This window comes from Aythya fuligula, chromosome 20 (genome assembly GCF_009819795.1).
Source record: "Aythya fuligula isolate bAytFul2 chromosome 20, bAytFul2.pri, whole genome shotgun sequence".
NCBI lineage: Eukaryota > Metazoa > Chordata > Aves > Anseriformes > Anatidae > Aythya > Aythya fuligula.
Genome location: NC_045578.1, coordinates 7,331,287 through 7,356,514, shown reverse-complemented (window position 1 = coordinate 7,356,514; position 25,228 = coordinate 7,331,287). Strand labels below are relative to the sequence as shown.

At 41.0% G+C, this 25,228-nt stretch overlaps 1 protein-coding gene across 1 annotated transcript; it reads left to right on the top strand.

Annotated features, from left to right (window-relative positions):
• On the top strand, positions 1–22,579 carry SLC6A4 (solute carrier family 6 member 4). Its single transcript, XM_032201094.1, has 14 exons — positions 1–337; positions 7,675–8,287; positions 8,984–9,118; positions 9,866–10,085; positions 10,510–10,648; positions 11,034–11,168; positions 13,038–13,141; positions 13,860–13,987; positions 14,074–14,186; positions 14,941–15,072; positions 16,211–16,310; positions 16,674–16,774; positions 19,479–19,646; positions 20,464–22,579. Exons 2-14 carry the CDS (start codon positions 7,825–7,827, stop codon positions 20,536–20,538), a joined length of 2,013 nt encoding a protein of 670 aa, XP_032056985.1. The 5' UTR covers positions 1–337; positions 7,675–7,824; the 3' UTR covers positions 20,539–22,579.
• The last annotated feature ends 2,649 nt before the right edge of the window (positions 22,580–25,228 follow it).

Sequence of the window (25,228 nt, the reverse complement as noted above, 5' to 3'; positions counted from 1 at the left end):
CTCCCTCACTCTCCCTCTGCCTTCATTGGATCCTGTTCTTTTGAAGCGATCGGAAGGCACAAATGTAGCCACCCACCTCTAGGAGAAAAACTGAGCTGCAGCCCTGGTGAAACATAAAGTTTATTTGACTAAAGTGACGCAAAAATTCTTAAAGAGCTCTTTGGCAGCAGATTATCTGGAAATCAGACCATGTGAGGGGGACTGGTGTACAAAAACCTCCCCAAGATGCTGAGTTGCCCACAGGCTGCGTTCCCCAGCCGCTGCAGTAAATGTGGGTGAAGGTTCCTCCAGCTTGGATAACTCCAGGGAAAGCACTTCCAACCCGGCCGAAAGACAGGTAATGAAAGACTTTATGATTTTGTTTTTTCCACATGCAGCTGCCTAAAGTACTTTGTGAAATTCAGAGGGACTCCTGGAAGGCTGAACCTGCCTTCCGAAGCAAGCAGACACCAGAGGTTCCTTAACTTCTCCTTGCCTCTTTCAACTTTGGCTGTAAAGCCTGAAATGCTGATGACACTTTCAATCCTATAAATGTATTAATTGCTTCATTTTAACTTAACTTTTAAGGTCTTAGAATGATTTCGAAAACACTGGGGAAAAAGTACATCTAACAAAGCTTTGGGAAACAAAAACAACACAATGATGTATTAATTTTTGGTGAAAGTTTCCTTTGTCTTTTTTTTTTATTACTTTATATTTTTTATGCTTTTGTTTGCTTTTCAGCTGTTATATGCCTTTCTCTGCCTCGTTCAGGCACTTGTCCAGCAATTATGAATGTTGGGAGTCAAATGGCTGTAGCTGAACATGTTGTGACAGTCTGAAATATCAGAGTCTTGGCAGTCCGCATAATTGCATTATTAAAGCAGGGTTTATATAAAGTTTACCAAAATTAAAATGAACTATAATGGAAAATGAAGAAAAGCACCAGAATCTGAAGAAAAAAAAAATCATTGCAAAACATTTACTTTAAAATGGTAAACTTTATTAACCAAATTAAATTGTATTTTAATAGGTAAACTGTGCCAGCACAGTAAATTATCTAGCTCAATGGGACAGGTTTATTGTAAGTAGTAAATCTGTACATAAATATACGTACAGTCAATCATGTTTACTGCTGAAACTGGCTTGCTGGGTCAGTCCAAGTCAGACAGAAGTTGAAGTGAGGAATGCAATGTAACCGAACATATAAATAGTCACTTTTTGTTGTGTCAAGAGAGCCTGGGAAGGAAAGGACAGTGCATTTAATGCCTCTGGGTGCTCTGGAGGTTTGTGACATTTTTAAAATGTGGGCTGCAGGCTGTCAGGCATTTTAACAGGAAGGCTCTCATGCAGCTAGGCGTCATCTTCTGTGCTTTTGATGAGTGAATTGATCATAATTGTCCTGGAGAGTACTTCAGGAACTTGGCAAGAGACCGCTGTGGGACTGTTTGGTAACCGAACAGGGTAGTGAATTTCAAATGATTCTACAAATTAACAAAAACTGACTCCAAACTGGAAATTTAATAAAAACCCTAAGCTATTCCCACACATGGAAATGTGCAGTGCATTTAGGTTCTTTCCTGTTTCTGTCCAAGGAACTATAAACTGCTGAGGTTTCATTAGAAACAGCGTTAGAAGCTGAAAGAAACATTCGCTCTGAACCCAGGGTCCCATCTCATGCTCACATTTTAACTCTTTCCCAAAACTGAGTTCCTGCAGCTCTGTTGGGCTGGCAAATCGTGGCTTAGAGAAGTGATACAACATAAGGGAGCCATCCACGGGGTAAGTGTTTCACCAAGTACTTAGGTAGAGCTGGGAGCCTGAACAAAGGGGCTGTGTCTTGGAGACAGCCAGGAGCAAGTGTCCTTCAGTGAAACATCATCTGGGGACCGTTTCTGTGCTTTCTTCACACAAAACCATTCCAACGCTAAGTGTGTGTATGCCAGCACGTATGTGCAGCCGGTCTGTGACTTCTGAGTGTGCAAACAGGTCTTTTACTTGAAGCACTGTGCAGATTAACGCCCCTGTGCAGTTATATCACGGAGCAGTGCCCTGTTCCTTTGGTGACATTTGCTGTTTTACAGCTCTTCCTCCAAGCCGATATAAATAATTCGAGGAAGACTACAAAAGGAATATCATTCCCTCCAAGCTTATCTGTTTCCTTGCACTCCATGTGGACGCTCTCAAGCCAATAAAATGCATTTTCCTCCCCTCTCTGCTCTTTAAATAACTGTCCTCAGCTTGGCAGCATTCCCACTCCTACACCGCACCTCTCTTCTCCACGCTTTCCTCCAGGTAAAATCTCCCTTTTCTGCTGACTTTTGAATTTCAGCCCGAAACATGGGCAGCTGATGCTCTAAGCCTCACAGTACAAGTTGATATTCCCCCAGTACGATAGTTTCCAGAACTATTTTCACATCTTACCTATACAAAGCCTTATCTGGGCACACACGAGTTAACTGGAGAGCTCACTCCTTGGGCTGCTCCTGCCTAAGCAGCCTTTTATTCCCCAGAAGGGTCATTGTCTCAGGGGGACTGCTGGTCGAGTACAGTTCTACTTTCCTTTAATGGGAATGGGAGCCAGCCCTTGGAGGAGTGCAAATATTCATATACAGGGCCAGTTTGCTACCTCCATGCTGTAAATTTCTTCTAAAATACACATTAGAGTGATGTGCAGAAGCGCACAGACCAGTTCCATTTCAAATCACTGGGATCAGACCTGCGATGTATGGAAAAAATTCACCAGACCCATTAATTTCAGTGTGTTTTGATCATTCGTTATCCCAAATCGGTTTTGATTCTTTTAAAACAGACTAGAGAAGGAAGCAAAAAAAAAGAAAAAAGAAGCACCTGAAGAGATCATTTCTCGGTTGTTGTTCTTTACACGTGGGTTTAGGTCTGCTTTGCACATAACACCTATGCATCATCTTATTATGTATTAATGAAGATCAGTTTTTGAAACCCAAAACACAATCTGTCACACTTCCTATCAGCTCACCTCATGGAAACAAGTTAACAGAAAAGGATGATCTTGGTACTCCTTTATTTTTGATGAAATAAGTACAGGTGAATGCATTCAAAAGCATAAGTCATTATTTTTTTGAGTTATGAACTCTAAATGTGACTCATCAATGACAATCCAGGTAAAATTCGTTGCTATGTAGTGCAGTCTAGTTTCAAGATTTAAATGGCCAATATATTTTTTTTCCTTACTTTTTTTTCTTTTCTAGCAGCTCCCTAGACTACAGAAGCATTTAAGCTATCCTGTAATAATTTTGATTAAAGGGTTACTCCCAGCCTGTGGAAAATCAGGATCGATATGGAGTCTCTATACCCTTTCACGCCACACAGGCAGCAGAACAGGCACTCCCTGACCCCCAAGAGCACAGGAAAAGGATCAATTTCTATAATTTTTCAAAGGATCAATTTTCTACAGTTTCTGCCATTCCAGTCACAAACCTCCCCACGCAAAAAGGCAGAGTAGGGCCGGTGACAAACAAGACAGCCTTTTTCTGGAGGGATACCTGACTTCTCTCTCATCACACAAACCACTTGTATGATTTTCTAGACAAAAGGTTTCCTTGGGCTCTTTCCTTCTGTGTGCAACTGCCTGTGTGACCTGTGACTTCATGGCAGGGTGTAACTGCAGCAGTTACATGATCACAATGCTCATCAGTGCTGGGTGATGGCAGTGAGATGTAGGTCAAGTTAGCAGAAATCATCTCAACATTCAACGCTGTTTGCCAACAGCATAGATTAACGTTTTGTCCTAGGGTTCCAAGCCGTTTAATTTTTTGCAGGTGCTAGCATGAAACTGGCCAGAAACAGTGCAGCTGGAGCGCTGGCACTGGTGGCAAAAGGGGGAGTTTCACCATGGGAGCGCAGCTGCAACCCAGGCGGTGGCTGGTACTCCGGCAAGCCCTGCCTTAAATAATTAGCACATTAAAAAGGAAAATAATTTGTTCAAAGTGAAATGTATGCAAATATACGTTTGCAAATCACAATGTATTTGATCACTGGGAGGCCAGTAACGATTTCTGCAGCGGTGCAGAGTCAGCCTGAAGAAGCCTGGTGCTGCCTGCCACCGACGTGTTCACCAGGTGACACCAAGGTTTGCCTCCCTTGGAGCATCTGGTATTTGCTGCACCTCAGCCTGATTGTTTTAGTCCCATATCAATCTTTAAATTTCAATTTTCTCCTTTAAAAATACAGAGGAAAGGAAAATCATTTTGTGTTAAAGTGCTGGGAAGATTTATGCTGTAGATTTATCGCATGGCAGCGCATTAAAGGAAAGGGATTCCCACATTGCCACGAGAGGTCACTGCATGCCTCCAGAAATAAAACAAGGCAATGAGAAACCAACTCTGAGGCTCCCTGCTCGGAAAGGAACCGGACCCCAGGCCAAGGATGCTCCTCTAGGACTGCTCTGGTAGAGGCAAAGGAGTTGGGTTTGTACAGCTACAGAGCTGGCTGAAATTCAGCTCTGTGTAGGAGTAACCAAAAATTATCGTGTATTTAATACAAGCCCCAAGAAGCACACGGCTTGGGTTCTCCATCCCAGTGCTCCCAACAGGCGAGGCAGAGTTGGGAGCCCAGGGCAGAGCTGTGGCTCGCTCCTGGCTCTCCTGGCACAAGGAGGGGGCAGCACAGCTGGCAGCACAGGGGACAGCTGCCCACAGGACACCAGAGGCACCAGAGGGAGAAAAGACTCAGGCATGAAGAGTCTCCAAAAGAGCAAGGTCACACCAAAAAAAAAAAAAAAAAAAAAAAAAAAAAAAGGTAAAGCCAAAAAGAGCAAAGTCACACTTACAAAACAAAAAAGGCACAGCTTTCTTTCCTTTTTCTTTTTTTTTCCCCCTTTTTTCTTTTTATCTTTAACTAAGTAGGTTGGTGATAAGAAGCCAAGATGAATTTATCTAAGAGCAACCTTTGCAACAGCTCAGATCAAAAATCTGTACTAAATTGCCATTCCTTACATCATTTGCTAAAGGCGTGTATCACTGGGTCCTGCAGAGAGATGGGCACATGTAATTAAGCGGAGGCTGGGCTGGGCAAAATCCTTCACTAATAGCGTGATTTTCTCCTGGTGATTGTCCCTAATAATCCTACAGTATTTCTCAACTCCAAGAGCTCTATTTCGGCCACTGTTGCCACTGTTTGTAGCAGTTCCAATTCCTTCAGACATTTTTTTCTTGAATTATACCAAGAGAAAAAAAAAAAAAAAAAAGGTACATTCTCCTGATTTCTTTTTTTTTTAACTGGATAATGAAATCTTATGGATCTGTTTTCATGTGCCAACTCTCCTTCTGTGAACATGACCGCATAGCTCTGGAGTCTCACTGCGGAGATTTCCCATGGTAGCTGATGAGCTCTAATTCACTTTCAGAAAGAAATAGTTGAAATTCCAGCTAAAGCCCCTCAAATTTCACAAGTCTTATGCATATTTGAGGCTCAAACTACTGAAAATTCTACCTACTTATGTAAAGTGATGTGATATTCCTTTCCTGTGGTCTGCAAACGGAGCTTAGATTTGGGTAAGGATCTTGTCACAGATCCAGGAAACCAACGATATCTTCAACAATCTTTCCTTGGGAGGAATGTGCCAAGAAGTGTCTATGTGCGGAAGCAAAATGTTTTATAAATACACTAAATGCTTAATTCTCAGGTGTGGAAAATTCAGTCTCACAAGATAATGAAGTTAAATCAACATCCTTTACTGCTTTCCCACTTATGAGTAAGAGGTATAAAGTCCAGAAGGGTTCAGGTTACTTTTCCATATTACGCTTAAGTCTTACACTTAACATGCTCTATCCACGATGGAGAGAAGGATTGGCCGTGGCTTTTCCTAGGATTTTCATGTTGCTACCGGTGGCAGTAGAGCTGTTTTCATCTGCACAAGCTCTTTTGGGACATGTGGAAGGTTTCGGACTCCAAAGACACTCAGGTTTTATAGTCTTGCAGGTAAAACAGAAATTACTCTTCTTTGCCATAGTATTTTTCTCTGGAACCCTGAAGATGTTTCGGTCTTTGTGGATGATTAACTAATAGTAGCAAAGTGCTGCAATTGTAGGAATTATGCATTGATATGCACTGCTTGCTGTGTGATGAGAAGAATATTATCAGGGTGAGCACAGAAAGTAAGCAGGAACAAACGAGAGGCTTCTGGAAGTTACAAAAATACCTTCGAGGAACTTCTTGCTCAAGAACATCCCCTGCAACTCGATAACTTTCCTTCTGCTTGCTTGTTTAGGAGGAGGCTTAGCAAACTGTCTTTTTACAAGACTGAACGCTGGCAAAAGATGTGAGTTTTAATAGCTCCGGCAATGAGCAACCTCTAGCAATGAGCAATAATATACCCTTGCTGCTCTAGCTTTTCCAGCAGTTGGAAGTGAAATAATGCTTATCCTTGCGCTCAGGATGTTGCACTGGTAGCTATTGCGGTACAAAATGCTTTGAAAAGGGAAAATGAGTTGTAATTATCATAATTTAGTATGTGGGGGTATCACGGATTGTTCGACACTTTCCTAGCCATAGAGCAAGGTCAGTGCAGCACCAAGGATCTGCTCCTATTCCGACGTTTCATTGAGTAAGGGCAGCTGGGCATTCACACTACCTAACAAACGAGGAGAAAACAGAACGAGACACGAGGAATCAGTCCTTTTGCTGTTATTTTTATATTCTCCAGGAAAAATTAATTGCTTTATTCTATTTCTGAATGGCTCGTTTCCCCTGAATTCCTCATGTAAAGCCAGGGAGTCACTCAGTGCAGGGTTTTTGCTGGCAGCACAGTCCCTTAGGAGCAGCACCAAGTGCCCTTCCCAGGGCTGGAACCATGGCATGAGCAGAGCCAAAGAGAGTGAGAGATGCCTTTATTTCTCTGAGGAGTTAAACAAAATGGGGGACAAGTTTTAGTGTTTAAAAGTAAACCCCAATGCTAGTTGTTACTGACTCAAAACAATCGAACTGAAGACTCCTGATCTTTTTCCTTGTTATTAGAACTGACTGAACGTTAAAAGTTAGTTGATGCAAAAGCACTGGCATTTAAATACTTTTCTAAACTTTCATTTAAGCCTTTCAGATCTGCTTCTAAACGTGGCAGACACAGTGGGATTTCTAAAGAAATATGGTCATAAAACGTTAACTTGTATATCCATTGTTATCTAAGTATTTGTTTAATTAATTCTGCTCTCTTAATACTGGATGAATCTAGAAATTAATGGTAGAAATCACAGTATGAAATTATGAGAAGGCAAACACAAGCCAAATACTACGCTCCGCCCTGATGTTTGCAAACTGGGAGTCCCACAACCTCCCGGGGTGTGAAACCAGTGCTCGGAGGGACAACGCGGTACCAGAAGACAGCAGGACTGTGACTACCTGTGAGTTACCCCACAATGCATAAAATCCAGCAAATCTGCTGGCTATAACAGGTCTGCTGGGTCTTTTATAAGCCAGGTACACCACCTGCAGCTGTAGGAGAGGATGATTGCTTCTTTCCTTTCTCCGTACACAGTTGAGTTTTCCTGGTACATCCTGAAGGGATTATCTGCTAAATATCACACTGCGTGCTGTGGTGGTGAATTATTTCCAAAAGTATTTTAATCACAGAAAGTGTTACAAGCGCTGGTAACATGAAACTACCAGCGTCAGTAAGCCCAGTAACAGATTTTTTTTAAACTATTTTTCATTTCTTAGATGGTGTTCGTGCCTTCAGTCTGATGGATTTAAAGATGGAGGGGGAGTTGTAGGAGCATTGGGAATACAGTGGAAACAAAAGCGTGGGAAAAGAAGCCACGCGGCCGTGCTGCTGTCCCTCTGCAACTGAGCAGGACGAATCTTGGAAAAATGGAAAAAAAGGCAACAAGCAATGAGACTCAGCTGCTGGCTTCCACGAAAGATGTCTCAGGCTGCAATGAAGGAGAAGACTGCAGAGAGAACGGACTTCTGATCAGGAACCCTAAATCTGCCCTGCGGCTAGTGGAGGATGGGAACAAAGTCCATCCCAGCCAGGGAGATAAGGAGGAGGCAGCTCCGATCAAAAATGGCTATTCAGGGGTTCAGAGCTCTGGTCCTTGCAACGGGATGGGAGGGGTGGAAGATGCCCAGTGCACTGCCCCCGCAGCCACGACCACCACCACAACCACCACCTCCACCACCTGCGGAGCCGAGGGCCAGCAGCAGCTGATGGAGCTGGAAGACAGAGAGACCTGGAGCAAAAAAATTGACTTTCTGCTCTCTGTCATCGGGTATGCAGTGGATCTGGGAAATGTGTGGAGATTTCCTTACATCTGCTATCAAAACGGAGGAGGTCAGTGACCGGTTCTGTATGTTGTTTTTAACACCCAGCTTCCTTGCTTAGAAATGAGTGAGTTTAGTGGCTCATTTTAATACTATCCATGACAAATGGGTAAGGGAAAAATACTTCTGAAGCAGACTGAAAAACCTAAGCAGTGTGATAGGATAAGATATAAATAATCAGTACAGCTAGAAACTGAAAGCTGGTTAGGTGCAAAACAACCTTGCAGGAGAAGATGCTCAAGCCCTGCCCAAGGGCTGTCTACAGTCAGATAAATCAACGTGTCAAAACACTCACCAGGAACGCTAGGACAGACTCACTGACATTTCACCCAAAACACAAATCCAATCAAGGAAAACTAGGACAGGAAAGACTTTTGCCTCCCTGACGTACAAAGGCATTCTACTGAAGTTAATCATTTTTGCCTCTATCCCACAATTGTACCCATTGCAGAGGCAGTAGGGTCTTTGTGAATGCCACCTATACAGAAATGTGAGAAGCCTGGCCTGAGTGCTGCTTCTCATTCATGCTGCTGGGTAGTTGCCCTGCTGAGAAATCCCAGGATAATTCAGCGTGGCACACTGGCTAGGGAGGGAATATGGATTGTCCCTGAGAGATAGAAAGAACTCTGTTTATGGAGTGTTGGGACTGGTGGTGGAGAAGTCCTACGAAGAACTGTAACCATCTTTCTTAACTGCTTTCTTGCAGGAGCATTCCTCATTCCGTACACAATCATGGCCATCTTTGGAGGTATTCCTCTCTTCTACATGGAACTAGCGTTAGGACAGTACCACAGGAATGGGTGCATCTCAATCTGGAGAAAAATATGTCCCATTTTCAAAGGTAATGAAGGGAAATGGAAAATTATCAGGAACTTTCCAAGTACCTGATTTTTCTATAAAGATAACATTTCTGAAAAAATCTGAAAATCACATAAAGCAAAAGGCTAGTTCTACACAAGATTTTGGCTTTACAAAGAAAGCTTTCCTAAGACTTTATGTACATCCATAGATGTGTGTCTCATACACACGTGATGTGCAACTCTCTGATTGACTACAGAGAGGCCAGTCCATTTTCTCTGACCTAAGCTTGTAAAAAAAACAAACAAAACAAGCAAAAAATTAGTTACTCAAGTAATTATAATATTACTGAACCCAAAATTAAAAACAAGAAAGAAGAAAGATCCACTACTTCTATTTCAAAGATACAAGGAAATGAGTCCCTGTTTGCAGTCTTTTAGAATAGAAAGACCTACTCTACATGCTTGTTACTCTTGCTAGTGCTTTGGTCTTTTTTTTTTCCCCACTGGGAGTACAAGATGGCAGTTTCTAAATGCCACATTTTAAGAGCAGATGAAACAAACTATTTAAGCGTATTTTGTCTTAACTACAAATGCTTTTTTGGAATCAGAGCCTGAGTGTTTCCAAAGCCACAAGAAATTCCAGTGTGGTAGACACAGGACAGGGCATGTGTGCCTCCTGCAGAACTGCCTTAGGCAATCGCTAACTGTAGTTGATGTGAATAAACAATTCCTTCTTTTCCGCGGCCCAAAACTCACTCACTTCCTGGAATTATTTCCTACCTTACTAGGAATTGGCTTTGCCATCTGTATAATCGATCTTTACGTGGCCTCCTACTACAACACCATTATGGCGTGGGCCTTTTACTACCTCGTGTCCTCCTTCACGGCGGAGCTGCCGTGGACCAGCTGCACAAATGCCTGGAACACGGGCAACTGCACAAACTACTTCAGCAAGGACAACGTCAGCTGGACCATGTACTCCATCTCTCCTGCAGAAGAATTTTATACGTAAGTGCATGTAAGTGAGGACAGTGATATCAGACAGAATGGTGGAACATGTAGCAAGGTTTTCTTTGGAGGGGGAGCAGGGGTGTTTAGCAAGAGTCTTCTTTTCTAAAGTATTCAAATAATCAAATACTTGTAGGGGTATGTATGCTTAGGGTGTGTGGGAGGGTGCTCTGTATTTTAGATCAGACGTTCGCAATTTTCTGGCCTTTATCAGCTGTCAACGCTTATCATTTATCATCACTGATGTACCACAAATATCAAGCTTGTAATTAAAAAAATCCCAAATGATATGACTCTGAAGGCCTTATCAAGGCCTCAGGACTACTTTTAATGCTCAGATCACAGTATGGGACTGCTCAAAGCATACTGACCATAAGTATTTGTTACAAAAATATCTACACTCTGTTTTTCTTTCCTCTTTCAGCCGCCAAGTTCTACAGGTGCATAGGTCCAATGGGCTGGATGACCTGGGGGGCATTAGCTGGCAATTGACCCTCTGTTTATTGTTAATCTTCACCATTGTATACTTCAGCATCTGGAAAGGGGTCAAAACATCTGGCAAGGTGAATGCAAAAGCAAGACAAATCACTTGGTACCGTATAGCCTAGCAGCAGTTCTAAAGGAGCCAATTAACACGGCAGAGAATTATCCCAGACTGCCTTCACGGCAAGGGTTATGGCCTCGTGTATTCGGGACGCTCTTACCGCAGTGACTGCGACTGTCACCCAAGTAATACACCACAACAATACCTTATGCCACCCTTCTGTGGACAAGAGCAACCCTGCCCAGAGAAAGCGTGGCTGTTCATGTGCCAACTGCCCATTCACAGAACTTTTGAGAAGTTCACATGAAGATGCTATAAATGCTAAGAGTTATCGATTGTTTAACTTCTTATCATCTGTTAATTTTCTACCCATGGCAAATGCTACCTTCGTGTTCCCCTCGCAGGTGGTGTGGGTGACTGCCACCTTCCCGTACATCATCCTCTTCATCCTGCTAGTGAGAGGTGCAACTCTGCCCGGTGCCTGGAGAGGTGTCCTCTACTACCTGAAACCTGACTGGCAGAAACTCCTGGCCACTGAGGTAAAAGCATTATAGAAGGGCAGGGATTCACTTTCAGCCACTCAACATGGATATCAGCATGTATAAACTTCAGTGTCTACTCCCAGCATTGGGCACAATTACACACACGTCTTAGCTTGGACTCAAAAGCCTGACTTCATGCTCTTGTTTAAACAGTCATGCCATTCTTTCCATAATTATATAATGGCTTTTTGTTGTGTTTCTAAGATTAGACAGGTTTTCTGGTTCTATTTAGCTACTTCAGTCCACCGTCAGTTTAGCTCAAGCTATTAGGGAATGGTGAGCAGCCTGGCATCGAGCAAGAAGCCACTGATCCCTGCTACACACTCCTTTACCTACGGCAGTCACAATGAGAAAACTCATTTCACTAAACCCTAACGTCTGGATTAGCTGCAGGTTTTCTTCCTGTGAGGGGATCACTGCACACTCAGGCAGACTTTCCCCCCACAGCAGTGGCTCCAGTTACCTGTATTTAAATGTAGTTACCAGAGCTGAAACTTAAGATCTCCAGCCGGTGACAGTCTCTGGCAGAAAAGCCCAAGCAGAGTCTCCACTGCCAGCTAACACACGACTCAGTGATCAGTGGGTATGTGCGAGTGCTCTGGAGAAGGAAGAGGTCAGTTAGGCCTGCATACACACCCAAAGTTTGAAAAGAAAGGAGGAATGAGGACAGTACTGAGCTAACCACAAAAACTCCTTCCAGTATCTGATTTAGCTTTGAGCTCTGGGGATGACAAGCAGTCCATCAGGCTCAAGGCTGCGCTCACTTCGCTGCTTATCAAAGTCTCTAGTGGGGAGGGTGAGGGAAAACCCCCAAAGCAATAAATACTACAAATACAAAGATAAAAAATTCCAATGTTTGCAAGTCTGCCACTGCCCAGCTGATACGGAGAGTTTTGAATGAAAAGGAAATGAAAAGACACCAGTCTCTGATAAAGAAGCATCTCCAATAACGGACCACATCTTCTGAAAAAGCAATAAAGGGCATTGATATTGTATTGGATGTATCTGAAGTGAGGACAGCAGATCGCAATCTGTGTGTGCTGGACGATGACAGAGTTCTGTCTGTGGCTGATACGGGATGGCCTCACGCGATGGAAGAGTATTAGAAATGAGTTGTAATGAACTCCGGGCTTCAATCAAAAGAGGAGAGACGAATGTGGGCTTTCACCTCCAGAAAGAGAGCTGATATTGGTACTTTAGGAACACTACTCGCTAAGGCTGTGGCCACTTTTCAAGTACAACAGGCTTTTCATAACAAGATCATCACACTTGCATCTGTCATGGCTACAACAAAGCTGTACTGAGTCCTTCGAACTAGGACTGCACCCACACTGTCACACGTATTTTAATGCATCAAAAAAAAAATACAGGCAGTGATCATCTACTGCTTAGCCCAGAGGACGCACAGCCAAACACCGGGCTGTTCCATGGCACCCGGAGCTTGGAGGAAGAAAGGTGGGCCAAGCCCACCATGAAATCATGGACTGCAAAAGCTACATTAATCTAATCACAGGCAAATCACTGTGAATTAATCTAAGATACTGTTAGAAATTAGTATTTTAAAAAGTGTATAAAGAAATACAGTAACATTTTATCCATGGTAAATTCCTTGAAATAAATCCTAATTACATCACCAATGAACACAAGCATAACAAAGGCACGAAAACTATAGTGGATGTTAGTACCTGTCTCAAATCTAAAAAACAATTCTTATTCCAACATACTCTTTTAACAAAATGTTCGTTAGGCCAGGACTAGCATATAGTCAGAGTAGCAAAACATCATTTTGTATGGCTAAGTGATACTATGAATCTGCCAAACTCAGTCTGTTTCACGTCATTTTTTCTTGACTTGACTATTTTTCAGGTTTGGGTGGATGCAGCAGCTCAGATTTTTTTCTCCCTTGGTCCAGGTTTTGGGGTCCTATTGGCTTATGCCAGCTACAACAAGTTCCATAACAACTGCTACCAGTGAGTTCTAACTTATTCTGTATGTAAAATCAATATATATATATAATTGCTTGTATTAATGAAAAAGAAACACAGTGATGGTGAAAGACACTGCATTGCCAAACCTGTATACACATAAATCAGACAGTGCTGTAACAGAACAAAAATCCTTATTCAAAGATTCTGCAATCTAAAACAGTTTTCTCTCTGTTTGCCTACCCCAAAAGAGAGAATCTCTATCAAGTAGAGCAAGGAAGCTTAGGTGTAGAAATGTGCCAAAAGAAAATGGCACAGGCCACTGACAAACCATCAGATTACAATTACTCTAGTCAGTCAGTATGGATACGACTTTAAAATCTGGAGCTGGATGGCAATTTGTAGTTGTTTCCTTGTTTTCTTAAAAACTGTTATTTATACCATTAAATAAATTCTTCCTCCATTCTTTAATATTTCTGTAGTAACTCCAATCCTTTTAAAATTCCAGTATTTCTGTAAGCATAAATCCAGCATTTAATCCTGTGCCAGCCTAATGTTATAACCTGCTTGAAGTTCTTCCTTAGGAAAAGCAATGAGAAGTAGCTCGGTTGTTGTTTGCTTGTTTGCCAAAATGCCCTGCTAGTTCTTTGCATCGCATTCCCCTAGTTTCTGTAGGACTCTGTTCAGATCACCCCATCTGGTAGCAACCTACCCTTCCCATCAGACGCCAATTCCCTGATATGAGTTAGGTCTTCTGTTGCAGAGATGCTCTGGTTACCAGTACCGTGAACTGCTTGACTAGTTTTGTGTCTGGATTTGTCATTTTCACTGTGCTGGGCTACATGGCTGAGATGAGGAATGAAGACGTATCAGAAGTTGCCAAAGACACTGGTAGGCTAACTTTTTGTACAGATCTCTCCAACTTCTAAGAGATTTAGTTGCACCGTGCTAACAATTACCTCTAATTCCTACACCAGGTCCCAGTCTGCTCTTCATTACCTATGCCGAGGCCATTGCAAACATGCCTGCTTCAACTTTCTTTGCCATCATATTTTTCCTGATGTTACTCACACTGGGATTAGACAGCACGGTGAGTAGACGAGACCTCAGGGAGCAGATCTGGAGAGGTGGATGAGTGGCATTGGGTGTATGATGGCCTTACCCCAGCAAACACCAGAAGAAACACCAAAGGGCTCTAAAGCAAGACCGGCACCTCCACGCACCTTCTGTGAGACAGCAGCTCTTCCTCCAAATTTGATGTTGGAGAAACTGAGGCAAAAATAAAATTAAATGCTTTGTCAAAGTCACTGTGATAAATAGTAAGAGATCTGGGAACACAGCTGAAGCACTGGATTCATAAACTCCTGGTTGAATGCAGCCTCCTTCTCTTCTGTACTCGTAAACTTAGAAATCAATTAGTAAATTCTGTTACTTTTTTCCACACTAATTGGCTTTAAAAGGTGGAAGCTAGTGAAAGCCTTCTCAATAGCACTGCAAAAAAGATGTTCTAACAATTTGCTATGTAAGCCTGTTTTTAGAGATTGTGAATCAGCTCCTTCCAGGAATGCTGAACTCGGCTGAGTGCACAGTCTTGGCTGCAGTCTTATCAGTAGCTTATTACTTGTAATAAGTGCTTATAAGTGCTACAGTGCTTACTCTGGGTGATAGGCACTTCTTACTGATGACTAAATCCCTGCCCTATAGAGTTAAAAAATTCTGAAGAAAGTCTGTTTGAACAGCAGTTATAACCAACTCTACAGGCAGAAGAAAACACAGAAGTGTTTCAATCATCTAAAACTCCTTTTCCTGGTAAAACTGTCCTCTGTTTTTCATTGATGTTTCAGTTTGCGGGACTAGAAGGAGTGATTACCGGAGTACTGGATGAATTCCCTCATGTCTGGAGCAAACGCAGGGAATTGTTTGTCCTCGGCCTGATCATTATTTGCTTTTTGGGCTCATTAGCAACCCTGACATTTGTAAGTATTTTACCCGCTCCTCAGCTTTCCTTACTGGCAACTTTCTGCAGATGACGTCTTGGAGAGAGAGTATTTTTTTTAACACAGATTGAGGAAGTCAGATTAAATCTCTCGCCTGTTTTCTTTACGCATTAGAAACCTGTATTTGTAATGAACATAAACAGTATCTCCCACTAGGAAACGTGCTGTGAAACAATCGCATTGCAATTCAGCAAAACCCTAACATGCCACAAGTCACAAATGACGCAGCTGCTGCCCCAACTGCTAAATCAGCAAGCAGAGATGTTCCCACATTGCATACGTGGCTTACTTCTCACTGTCCAAACCTCCATGTTTAAAAATGATGGGACTTGTTACTTTCATTTACCCAGTGTTTGAAAAGTATATTGCATTTTAAAAAATGATTTAAAAAGTATCTGCTAGAGATTGCTGTAACTATTGCTGAACTGCTCTCCAGGAATTTCTGCCAATGAATGTCCCAGATCTTCCTCATCAAATCAAGCTGGAAAGCATCATCAGTCACACCTTAATTGCCCCTTCATTTCTTGTGGGATTTCATTTTCCCAATAAGCTAAATTTTGAATTATGAATGCAATGATCATAAGGACACGGAAAAAATACTCGCCTTTCCTGTCACACTTCACTCCCCTTGCTCATTAACAACTCTCTTCTCGTTTAAAGCATTTTACAGTAAAGGCAGGCGTAGTTCCTCTCTGGGACGCAATGTCCTCCTCCTTCATCTGATTCTAGGCACCCCAAATGGAAGGAAAGCAAAGCAACACACTACATGTTTCCTGTTCTGTAACTATGACTCAGGTTGGAAGAAGAAGACACAGAGGGCATGCAAAAAGCCACTCCCTCACACCCCAATAAACCTCATTTTTGCATTAAAATCCAAGTAGAACAGCCAGCAGATTTTTAGCTTTTTAGCTCTTCTGCACGGCACTGGGGGAGGATGTTCACGCGGAGCCAGAACAGATCAGCAGCACAGCCAGGGTTTTCACAGGTCACAGCGCAGCAGAACTTACACATCTGCAAATATTTGGGTCCAGATGAAGGCAATAATAAAAAAAAAATATTGTTCCAGGACTTCCGTCACTGGATCTCTGGTTCACTGCTAATGTGATCTCCTTCACAGGGAGGTGCATATGTGGTGAAGCTGTTTGAAGAGTATGCCACCGGCCCCGCTGTCCTGACAGTGGTGTTCCTGGAAGCAGTTGCTGTGGCCTGGTTCTACGGTACGTCCGCTGCCGTGGGGCAAAACGATGCTGGCGAGCACTCCTGAGCACGTGAGGAGTGGCATTTCCTGTGTCTGCAGACAAGATCACTGTCATCTCAGGGAAAAGTTTGCCTTTTTTTCCTCCCAAAAACTCTCTAGTTACCAAATCTGTGAGAATTGTTACTGATTGTTCTCTGACAGATGCATCCTGACATCTAAAAACAGTAAGAGATACCACTCGAATAATTAAGGATTTAATGTAGTTAGGACTTACAGGAACAAAACAGTATTTCAAGATGGGTTCTGAATTGATTTGCTGTGCATGCGTCTACTTGGAAAAATGTGTTTCTTCTGCCACAACTCCTCCTGCTTGTCTCCACAGGCATCACGCAGTTTTGCAACGATGTGAAGGAAATGCTTGGCTTTGCCCCAGGCTGGTACTGGCGAATTTGCTGGGTAGCAATTAGCCCCATCTTCCTTTTGGTGAGTTTTCTTTACACTGTTTTTTTTTTGGATCCAGCACAAGAAAATAATCATTGTACAATGCAGCTCCTTAGACTTCTAGAAGTTGACAGGATTTGCTTGTGAAGTTCTTTAGAAACAATTCTTGCTAAATCAAAGATGCCCAACTAGTGAAAAACCTGATACAACGCTGCAAGGTCTTGCTACTAAACCACAATTTTAAGGATTTTTGGAGATGAGCTGTGTAAACAAGACTGGGTTATGAATAATTCTTCTCCATCCCCCTCATGAACAAATATTACTTTGTTTTGTTGTTTTATATTTGCCTCAGCAAATAAAAATGATGAGGAAACATACTGTCTGCGGAGCAAAACCAAGGTAGGTAAATACACTGTCCCAGTAACTGCTGATGGACACTTAGAGTACTCCATATAACATTTACAGCAGTTAATTGCAGCCTTTCTAAATCTACATTTCAGAATTGGAAATACTGTCCCGATGTTTGACTTGGCAGGATTATCGATAACATTTTAACATCAAGTGTTCATTTCCTGATCCCAAATTAGTTCGTGCTGTCTTTTATTGTCACCAGCCTTAGTGGGAGCAGGGCAGGTCAAGATGGAGTTTATGAGCACCGAACTAGATTTAAGACCTACAGAACGAATTCCAAACACTATTGTAATGATCAATGCATGTTTAACAGATTTTGGTTTTATTACCCACAGAAAAAAAAAAGAGAAAAAAAAGACTGTAAATAAAAGTGTTACACCACAAATAATTTTTACACTACTGTCCTCTTTGTGATCCCAAAACAGTAAAATAAACAGAAGCAAACAGCTTTGGTGATGTGGTAACTAGGCAGAGCTATTTGTCCTCGCTGCGGAAACTAACCCAAACTAAGGAAAGCCCAGAAGGCAGCATGTTAGTTTTCTATGGAAATTTTAAGGACAGAATCCTTATCTTCTAATAATAATCTGGAAAAACCAAGTCAGAGATCCTTCCAAGGGCATTCCCAAATATTATTCACGTAGTATTCAGCTACAAAGTACTTGTTGTTTCACAAGAAGGTTCTCAGTCATGAAGGACGTGCACACTGAAGATGATGAATCAAATTCTGAGTAAGACTTGGCTATCCAATTTTTTTCCTCCTGGGAACACACGGGACGAGGAAGACCTAAGAGCAGCACTGAAAAACAGGCACGTTTTGTAGGAAGCCTGAAGCAGTACAACCTCTCTCAGGACAGGCAATCCCGGAATCACACAAAAGTCATTTACTCCCTAAATCCCTCCTTAGGGACCTAAATCCATTAAGAACGGTTCTCACTGATGAAAATGACAAAAATAAAATGGGTGTAGGCACACTGGTATCTGCGGAAGTTGTAATGTTTGTTTAACTTTAAAAATCCACTCATTTATTTTGATTATACATAAAAATAAAAAGCACACTCAGATTATAGAATAAGGAAATGACCACAGAGGATATGAAAGAGTTATGAACTGTTAGGAAGCGTATCTTAATGCATCATTCTTCAACTATCTTAAGCAGGGAAGAGGGCAGAGCACCAGGAACAATGAAGTTGGAATAATTAAAATGGGTCCTAGATTACTTTTTTCCTGTTCCCACGTAGTTGTTTAATCGCTACAGTAGGGATTACTTCTCTTCCCTCTTGTTTCAGAGTAGACACTTGCAATATTTGTAGAATTTAATTGAATGAGCAAATAAAAACCATGTTCAGAGCTGGAATTTCAGATCTCAATTCCAAGCTATCTGTACATGTCAGGGCTGCTGTGATCTTTGGATTCACAAACTACACACAGGAAAGCCATCTAACAGCATTCATACAGGTGACAGCAGAATACCATATCCAAACTAGGATTAGCATTTGCAAAAGCTACTGAAGAACAACAATTACTCGGATGAATATCACAGAAAATATGCTAAGGCTGTAGAACATAAGTAACAGAAAAAATTGGAACCTGTATAGCCTATCACAGAGAAAATGGGAGGCTGCTGTGAGTACTGTATGTAAGTACTTTAATGGTATTTGAGAGAGCATGAGCAGGGTCTTGAACCCAACAAAGAACAGCATAAGGAAAACAATACAGGGGCTGGAGGTTAAATTCAGGCAAACCAGAACTGACACTGATAATGGTTAAATACGAGGCAAGTAGCTAAAGGAAACAGCACAGTTTTCATTTCTGGTGGCTTAACATTCACGTGATGCCATTCCCATGGGATTTTTGAGCAGAAACCAAGCTGTAGGGCTCAATACAAGGGTAACTAGATGAAATTCTACAGACTGGTATCGACTGATCTGGTTTTGTTCATCTAATCTCTTTTTCTTTTCCTTCAAATATACTAGTGTCGTCCTGAGTTTTCTCCCTAATGCTTCTTAGGCAAGAAACACCAGCACGCATATTTATGGAATAAGCAATCCATATGGCACTTTTTACCTAGGTCATTGTAGTTGCTGGTTGGCTTATATCCTAAAGCTCCTGAGCTCCTTTAAATTTCCTGAAGGAAAGTTTGGATATCCAAAAGCTTTTTATTAATTGATACTAATGTCATCTGAGATTTTTTTTTTCAGGATCAATATACATTTAATCCTTCTTAAATCCTAGTATTTAGGCTTAAGTTGACTGCTATTCTGGGCCAGAGAGCTCCCTAAAGAAACAGTGCATGCTATCAAAATACATGCTTATACTTTTCTCGTTTCTTTTTCAGTTTGTCACTTGCAGCTTTCTGTCCAACCCTCCTGAGCTACGGCTTTTTGATTATAATTACCCCTACTGGACCACAGTGGTGGGTTATTGCATAGGAACCTCTTCTGTCATCTGCATCCCGATCTACATGGTTTATCGGCTGGTCGTCACTCCAGGAACACTGAAGGAGGTATCCAGTAGGCTCTGTTGTTTCTATTTGACTGTTAGGAAGGAGGTGATATCTATAAGTATTATACGCTATTTTTTTCTAGGATTTGATGCCCTCAGCTGTTTTGTTCCTAGCCTGCTGACAGCTAATTGTCTTTTGTCCATTCTGAGGGATTTACAAATCTCCCAGGTCTCACCGAGGGGGTTGAGATATGTATTCATATCAATTTATTAATCATAGAATGGCCAGGGTTGGAAGAGACCTCTAAGATCATCTAGTTCCAACCCAAAATTAAATCAAGTTTTTTTTAAGCACTGGTGAACTGGAGGCATTCCCTAGAAATCACACATGACACAGCGCTGTCTGTGTGCCTGAGCCAGTGGAACACCAGTTCCCCTGGGTGAGCTTACAAGAACAAGTTTCTTTTGCTCTCCCACACTTAGTAAGATTTCTCCACCATAAATCCTTGATGGTCTGTGATTACATTTTGGGGATTTCTCGTAAGTTCATGTAAATACCAGCTCAGAGAGAATATGTTCAACTAGCTCAGGGTACCCACGTAAACATCAAAGTCCTAAAGCATTAACATGACAGCTATCAAACTGATTTAATTGTATCTGTTACAAATAATTAGTAAATAATGCTGTGCACTTCTGTAGCCCTTTACGATTTCATAATGCTAGGATAACATAACCCTGAAACATCCTTGTTTTGTAGCTGATGAGGTGTAACTCAAACCAGAGTCACGTTTTTATTACAAATCCCTTTTCAAATGGTGCTAGTGTTATTTATTACCTATAAAATGAATCAGCTTCTAATACTGATTTCTTTCCAACAGCGTATTCTGAAGAGCATCACTCCGGAAACAGCTACAGAAATTCCTATTGGAGACATCCGCATGAATGCAGTTTAAGCTCACCTGTCTTCTGGGGGAGAGGTGGAGCAGAAAACCTAACTTTCCCCGTACTCTTCCCCACCCAAAGAATTACGTTTCCAGCTGAGATAACAACTGGAGGAGCTTTCAGTGGGGGCTCTGTCACTGACAATGGGCATTTGGAAATGTGATGCCTCCAGCACATTTATCCAAGCAATCCGATGAAAACTGCCGAGCACTTCCAACCAGACTGAACCGACTGGGACCAATCCGTTCTGGAAACACGAGGACGTCTGCGTGCATGAGAATACCACTGCTCCACGCGTGGGCACTGGGGCTGGCTGAAAGCCTGCGTGATTGCCAAAGCCTCTGTGGGACGAGTGTCAGCGGGGGGGATTAGGTTTAGAATCGCACGTGTGTGGCAGTACCCCTGTATTTTCCTCAATGTGATCGTTCGTACTGGGCAATGTTGTATTCGCTTCTAAGGTTCTAATTGCTTAAACTACAGTGAAAAATACAAAGGTATTTCCGATAGCCATATATTACTCAAGTAACACAGGGTTTTATAAACTGAAATATATTAGTAAATTCTGCAAACCCTCGGTCTGTAGGGGAGTCATGATATAAGAGGGAACAATCCCAAGCAGCACTAGGTAGCACTCCGCACGAGTTAGCACACACATCTGGTAACGTTATCCTCCTTTTCATTTCCCACATTTCGTAGATTTTAAGTTTGTTAATTGTTTCTTGTTTAATACATTCTACAAAATCCATTTTTGCAACGTAGGCTTCACTTTCCTTGAGACGCAATCAAGCAAAATACATCATGGGTTACCTGACAAGTATTTAAGTTGCTAGCACTTACTCTAATGTTTTCATAAATAAGCTAGGTATTCGCAGAAGTCATTGCACTGACAGACCTAATGTTTATTCCCAAGGAAACTATATACCAACAGTGAATTATTTGGAGTTCAGATGCCAAAAAGTGGACTCTCAAAGATCTGCTTTTCTTTTCTTTAAGTCAATTCCACAGCTAAAATTGGCTGGAGCCTGTGGCTTTTTCTATTGCTTCCTAGAAAAGAACTAAAGCTTAGAACAACCCTTTTGACTGGCTGACAAAAGTACGTTTAACAAACTACACAAGCCTACTCTGAGGATTTACTAGCTCCATGTGAATTACATTTAGCTTTCATCCCAAAGACGAAAAGATCATTTTTTTAACAAGACATTAAGTAGAGTTCAGCAGGACAGGTTCTGATCAGAACTATTTGTGTCAAATTTTGAGGCACTGATACACAAATTGACTTCCATACACATACTGATCTCTTCCTATTAGATATGTACATACGCCTTCCAACAGGAACTGCCCTTTAGAGTCGCTGCAGCCGCCAAGTCAGCTGGAGGACATCAGTCTTGCTGCAGTTAGGTGGAAATTTAGATAAACCTAAGTAGTCATCATTTATGTAAAGACATTGTATTTTTACTCTACCACATAGATTATAACAGTCTATGAAAAGTAAAATAAAATAGAGCATATAAGTCTCTTTTGTATTTCATGGTCTACTTAGGCAACATACTGCTATAAGGAACGATGTTACGTACACATTCAGAGCAGCAGGCATTAAGAAACCCACTGGAAAGTTTACATCAGTACAAAGAACTTACCTGGGTAGAGGAAAGCAGGGAGGGTACAACTGCCTTTTGAAACCATTTCCCTTGCTTCTGTTGTTTTGCTGCTTAGGTGTGCAGATACCTCGTGGAGGAATGCTTCCTACACCTCAGCTGCTGACTTCACTTACCTTTAGGTCTTAAGCCCAGCTTCCAATGAGGAAATAACTTAAGTGAAGGTTCTTTCCAAACTACAAACATAAGTCTCCTGCACCGTTTTAAAAAAGGGAGTAGGTTCTCACGTTGCCACCAGAAAAACATAATAAATCTGTCTTACTGGATAGTTACTCATACAAGCTAGTTCTGAAGCTTACTCCTCAAGAATATTTGAAAACTACTTCAAAAACTGACTTCATTGTGAGGAAAAGACAAACAAGTTGAGAATCCATTTAATAATAAAAATGCATTAAGATCTGAAGTTGTCAATCAAAAAATTACTGTTTTTTTTAATAAACTTTTCTGAGTTCATTCATTGAAAAATTACATACGAAATGTCAATGTAAAATGAAAGATGTACTCTTATGTATCAAGTGTGGGAAATAAAGGAGAAAACCCCAACCAGCTTCTCCATTCTTTAGACTGGTGTCCAACTAATGCTAGGTATCTTTCCTCCTAAATGGGAATTTTCAATAGATATATCTTACAGATGTATTTCTTGCCAGAACTGATACTCTGTTCCATGCTAGGCTCATAAATAAATAAATATTTTAAACTCTTACAGTTCCAACTTTTAGTCATTTTTGTATGCCCGCTTGCAAAAGTCTCTTTTAACAGACATTCTGCTACCTTTTATTACGAAAGGCGACAGGATAGCAGAAATGGTTGAATTAAATATGAACATTATTTGCATCAAAGCCAAAGTTTCTCTTTCAGCCATTGCAAAGAAACTGAAACTGGGAACATTATTTCTAATGGAATAATTTGCAGGGTAAGAACTGCAGAAATCACTGCCATTTAGTGTCCAATACTACTGACATGTTATTCCTTTATAACAGCATTTGGAAAGGCAAAAAATGCATCTTTAGTTTGTATTAAGACACTAACATACAACAGCCATTTATTCTCTGGGTGGATTTAGCACAGAATGCTGGGAAACTGCCCAAGAAATGCCAGTTTTTTTCTAGTGAATTAAAACTCAGCCAAAAAGCCCCGATCTTAATATAGATTCCTGTTACAGTCACAGCGTAAAACTGGGCAAGTTCTCTCAGCTTGAATTTTGTCAGTTGAAAAAAACAGAATAATGCACTGTGACTACAGCTGTACCATGAGAGATGAAAGCTTTTAAAAATATTTGAAGAGAGATAGAAAAAGCAAAGCAGACATGTAGTCACAGGAAAAAAATATTTTCAGAAGAAGGCAGTCCAGAGGATCACTAGTGATGTTACATCTTTATTCTCTTTTCACCAGGATAATCCTGGGCGGGTAAGGAAACCCTAAAGAAGTAGACTGAAAAGGCTTTTCTTTTCCTGAATAATGTAAAGATAAAAAACATCTGTGTTTTCATTCTAAAAAAGCTGATTTTGCAAAGTACTTCAGTTCCCCTTCATTTTGTTTTAGATGGCATACTGGTTTGAGGTTTTCAAAATCTTCTTATGATAAATTAATTTTTCTTAGTATCTCTGTTTAGCTGAGTGGTTGAAAAAAATGAGAAATTGATTTCATTTATCATTGATCTGCCTTTCTTCTTTTTACACATCCACCTGAAACCATTTGCAGTAACCAATATTTATCAGGTAGCCCAACAAGCAGCCATACATAAAACACTCTTTTTGTCCAAAACATAGTTGTTTTGATACCAAACGGGCTGCACTGCAATTCAAACTGAGGCAAACAAAATTCTTCAACTCACCTTCTGCTTATCTACCACACTAGTATATCCCACCCTCTATAATGGAAGGTGAAAAGGGACTTACTGAAACTGGTAAATTAGGAATGCATTTGCCTTTCAAGCAGAGAATTAGGCTGGAGCTTTAGCTGTACAGAACCAGGTATTCCCTCCACCTTGTACATGGATGCATCTGTATTAATTTATGTGGCTGTTAAGTTACAAGTGTTGCAAGCTGAGTGTAAGTCATCAGTATGTGCCTTGTACTGTAAACTGTTATTGTAATAAATTTAATATTCATAATCCATCTGTAGATGACTCTTGTGCCTCTCTCTTATGGGGAGTTTCAAGCTGGCCTACAACAGTTCCCAGTTTTTTTAAAGCAAAGATAAAAGAATTCCAAGAAAAAAGTAATCTAGTTTACTACACCACTAAGGCCTCTTTGACAAAAAGCAGAGTATTTCGTTTGCTGTCTGAACCTTTTCCACTGCTAAATACTCCGCTTTCATTCTATTCCAACAGAAAAAACAATTTGCACGACATTTGTTTAGACAGAACATCAAAACCAAACTGATCCACACTTGGGATAAATGCTTAGCTACTCAATTTATTTACATAAGAAGACAAGGTAAAAACAAAATGGTAGCAAAAGAAAAGGACAAAAAGATAAAATGACAAAGCCTTTTTTTTTTTTAGAGCTTCATCTAGGAAAAGATAAATAAAAAATTGGAAAGAGGATTAGTCCAACACAAGTATTTCTACTTATATATTTCCTATTTATAAGCCTAACATATTTCCCGACCAAAGAAAACAAGCATATCATAAGGCAAAGGGAAAATACAGATCAAACAGAACTCCAATTGGTTCTATTCTAAGATACGTTATTTTATAACATGTCAAAAAGGAGCCCAACAGTTTTGGCAGCATTTACTAAAACTAGGACACAAAAACACAAATGACTCAGCTGTTCTTCCTACTACAAACCACTGCAGTTAAGTGAATCATACCATGCCCTTCCCGATGAGTTTCTTAAAATGACACATTTCAAGTTTCCCCACTCTTAGCAGCAAACGATCAGCTCACAAGACCTGGGCTACGGAAGTCTTAATTGAGAAAGCACCACAGAAGTTCTCAGAAGTAAAAGAATTAGTAAATCAGAAGGTTTTTTTTGGAAAATAATGTAAAGGGATCTGGAGAGAAAAAAGAAGAATATCAGTCCAACATTTTAAAATCTTG

Excerpts from the sequence above, each read along its gene's own strand:
- SLC6A4 (XM_032201094.1), top strand. The coding sequence starts at position 7,825 with ATGGAAAAAAAGGCAACAAGCAATGAGACTCAGCTGCTGGCTTCCACG. Across the intron at positions 10,649-11,033 it reads GGGTCAAAACATCTGGCAAG|GTGGTGTGGGTGACTGCCAC; the intron begins GTGAATGCAAAA and ends TTCCCCTCGCAG. Across the intron at positions 14,187-14,940 it reads CACTGGGATTAGACAGCACG|TTTGCGGGACTAGAAGGAGT; the intron begins GTGAGTAGACGA and ends TTGATGTTTCAG.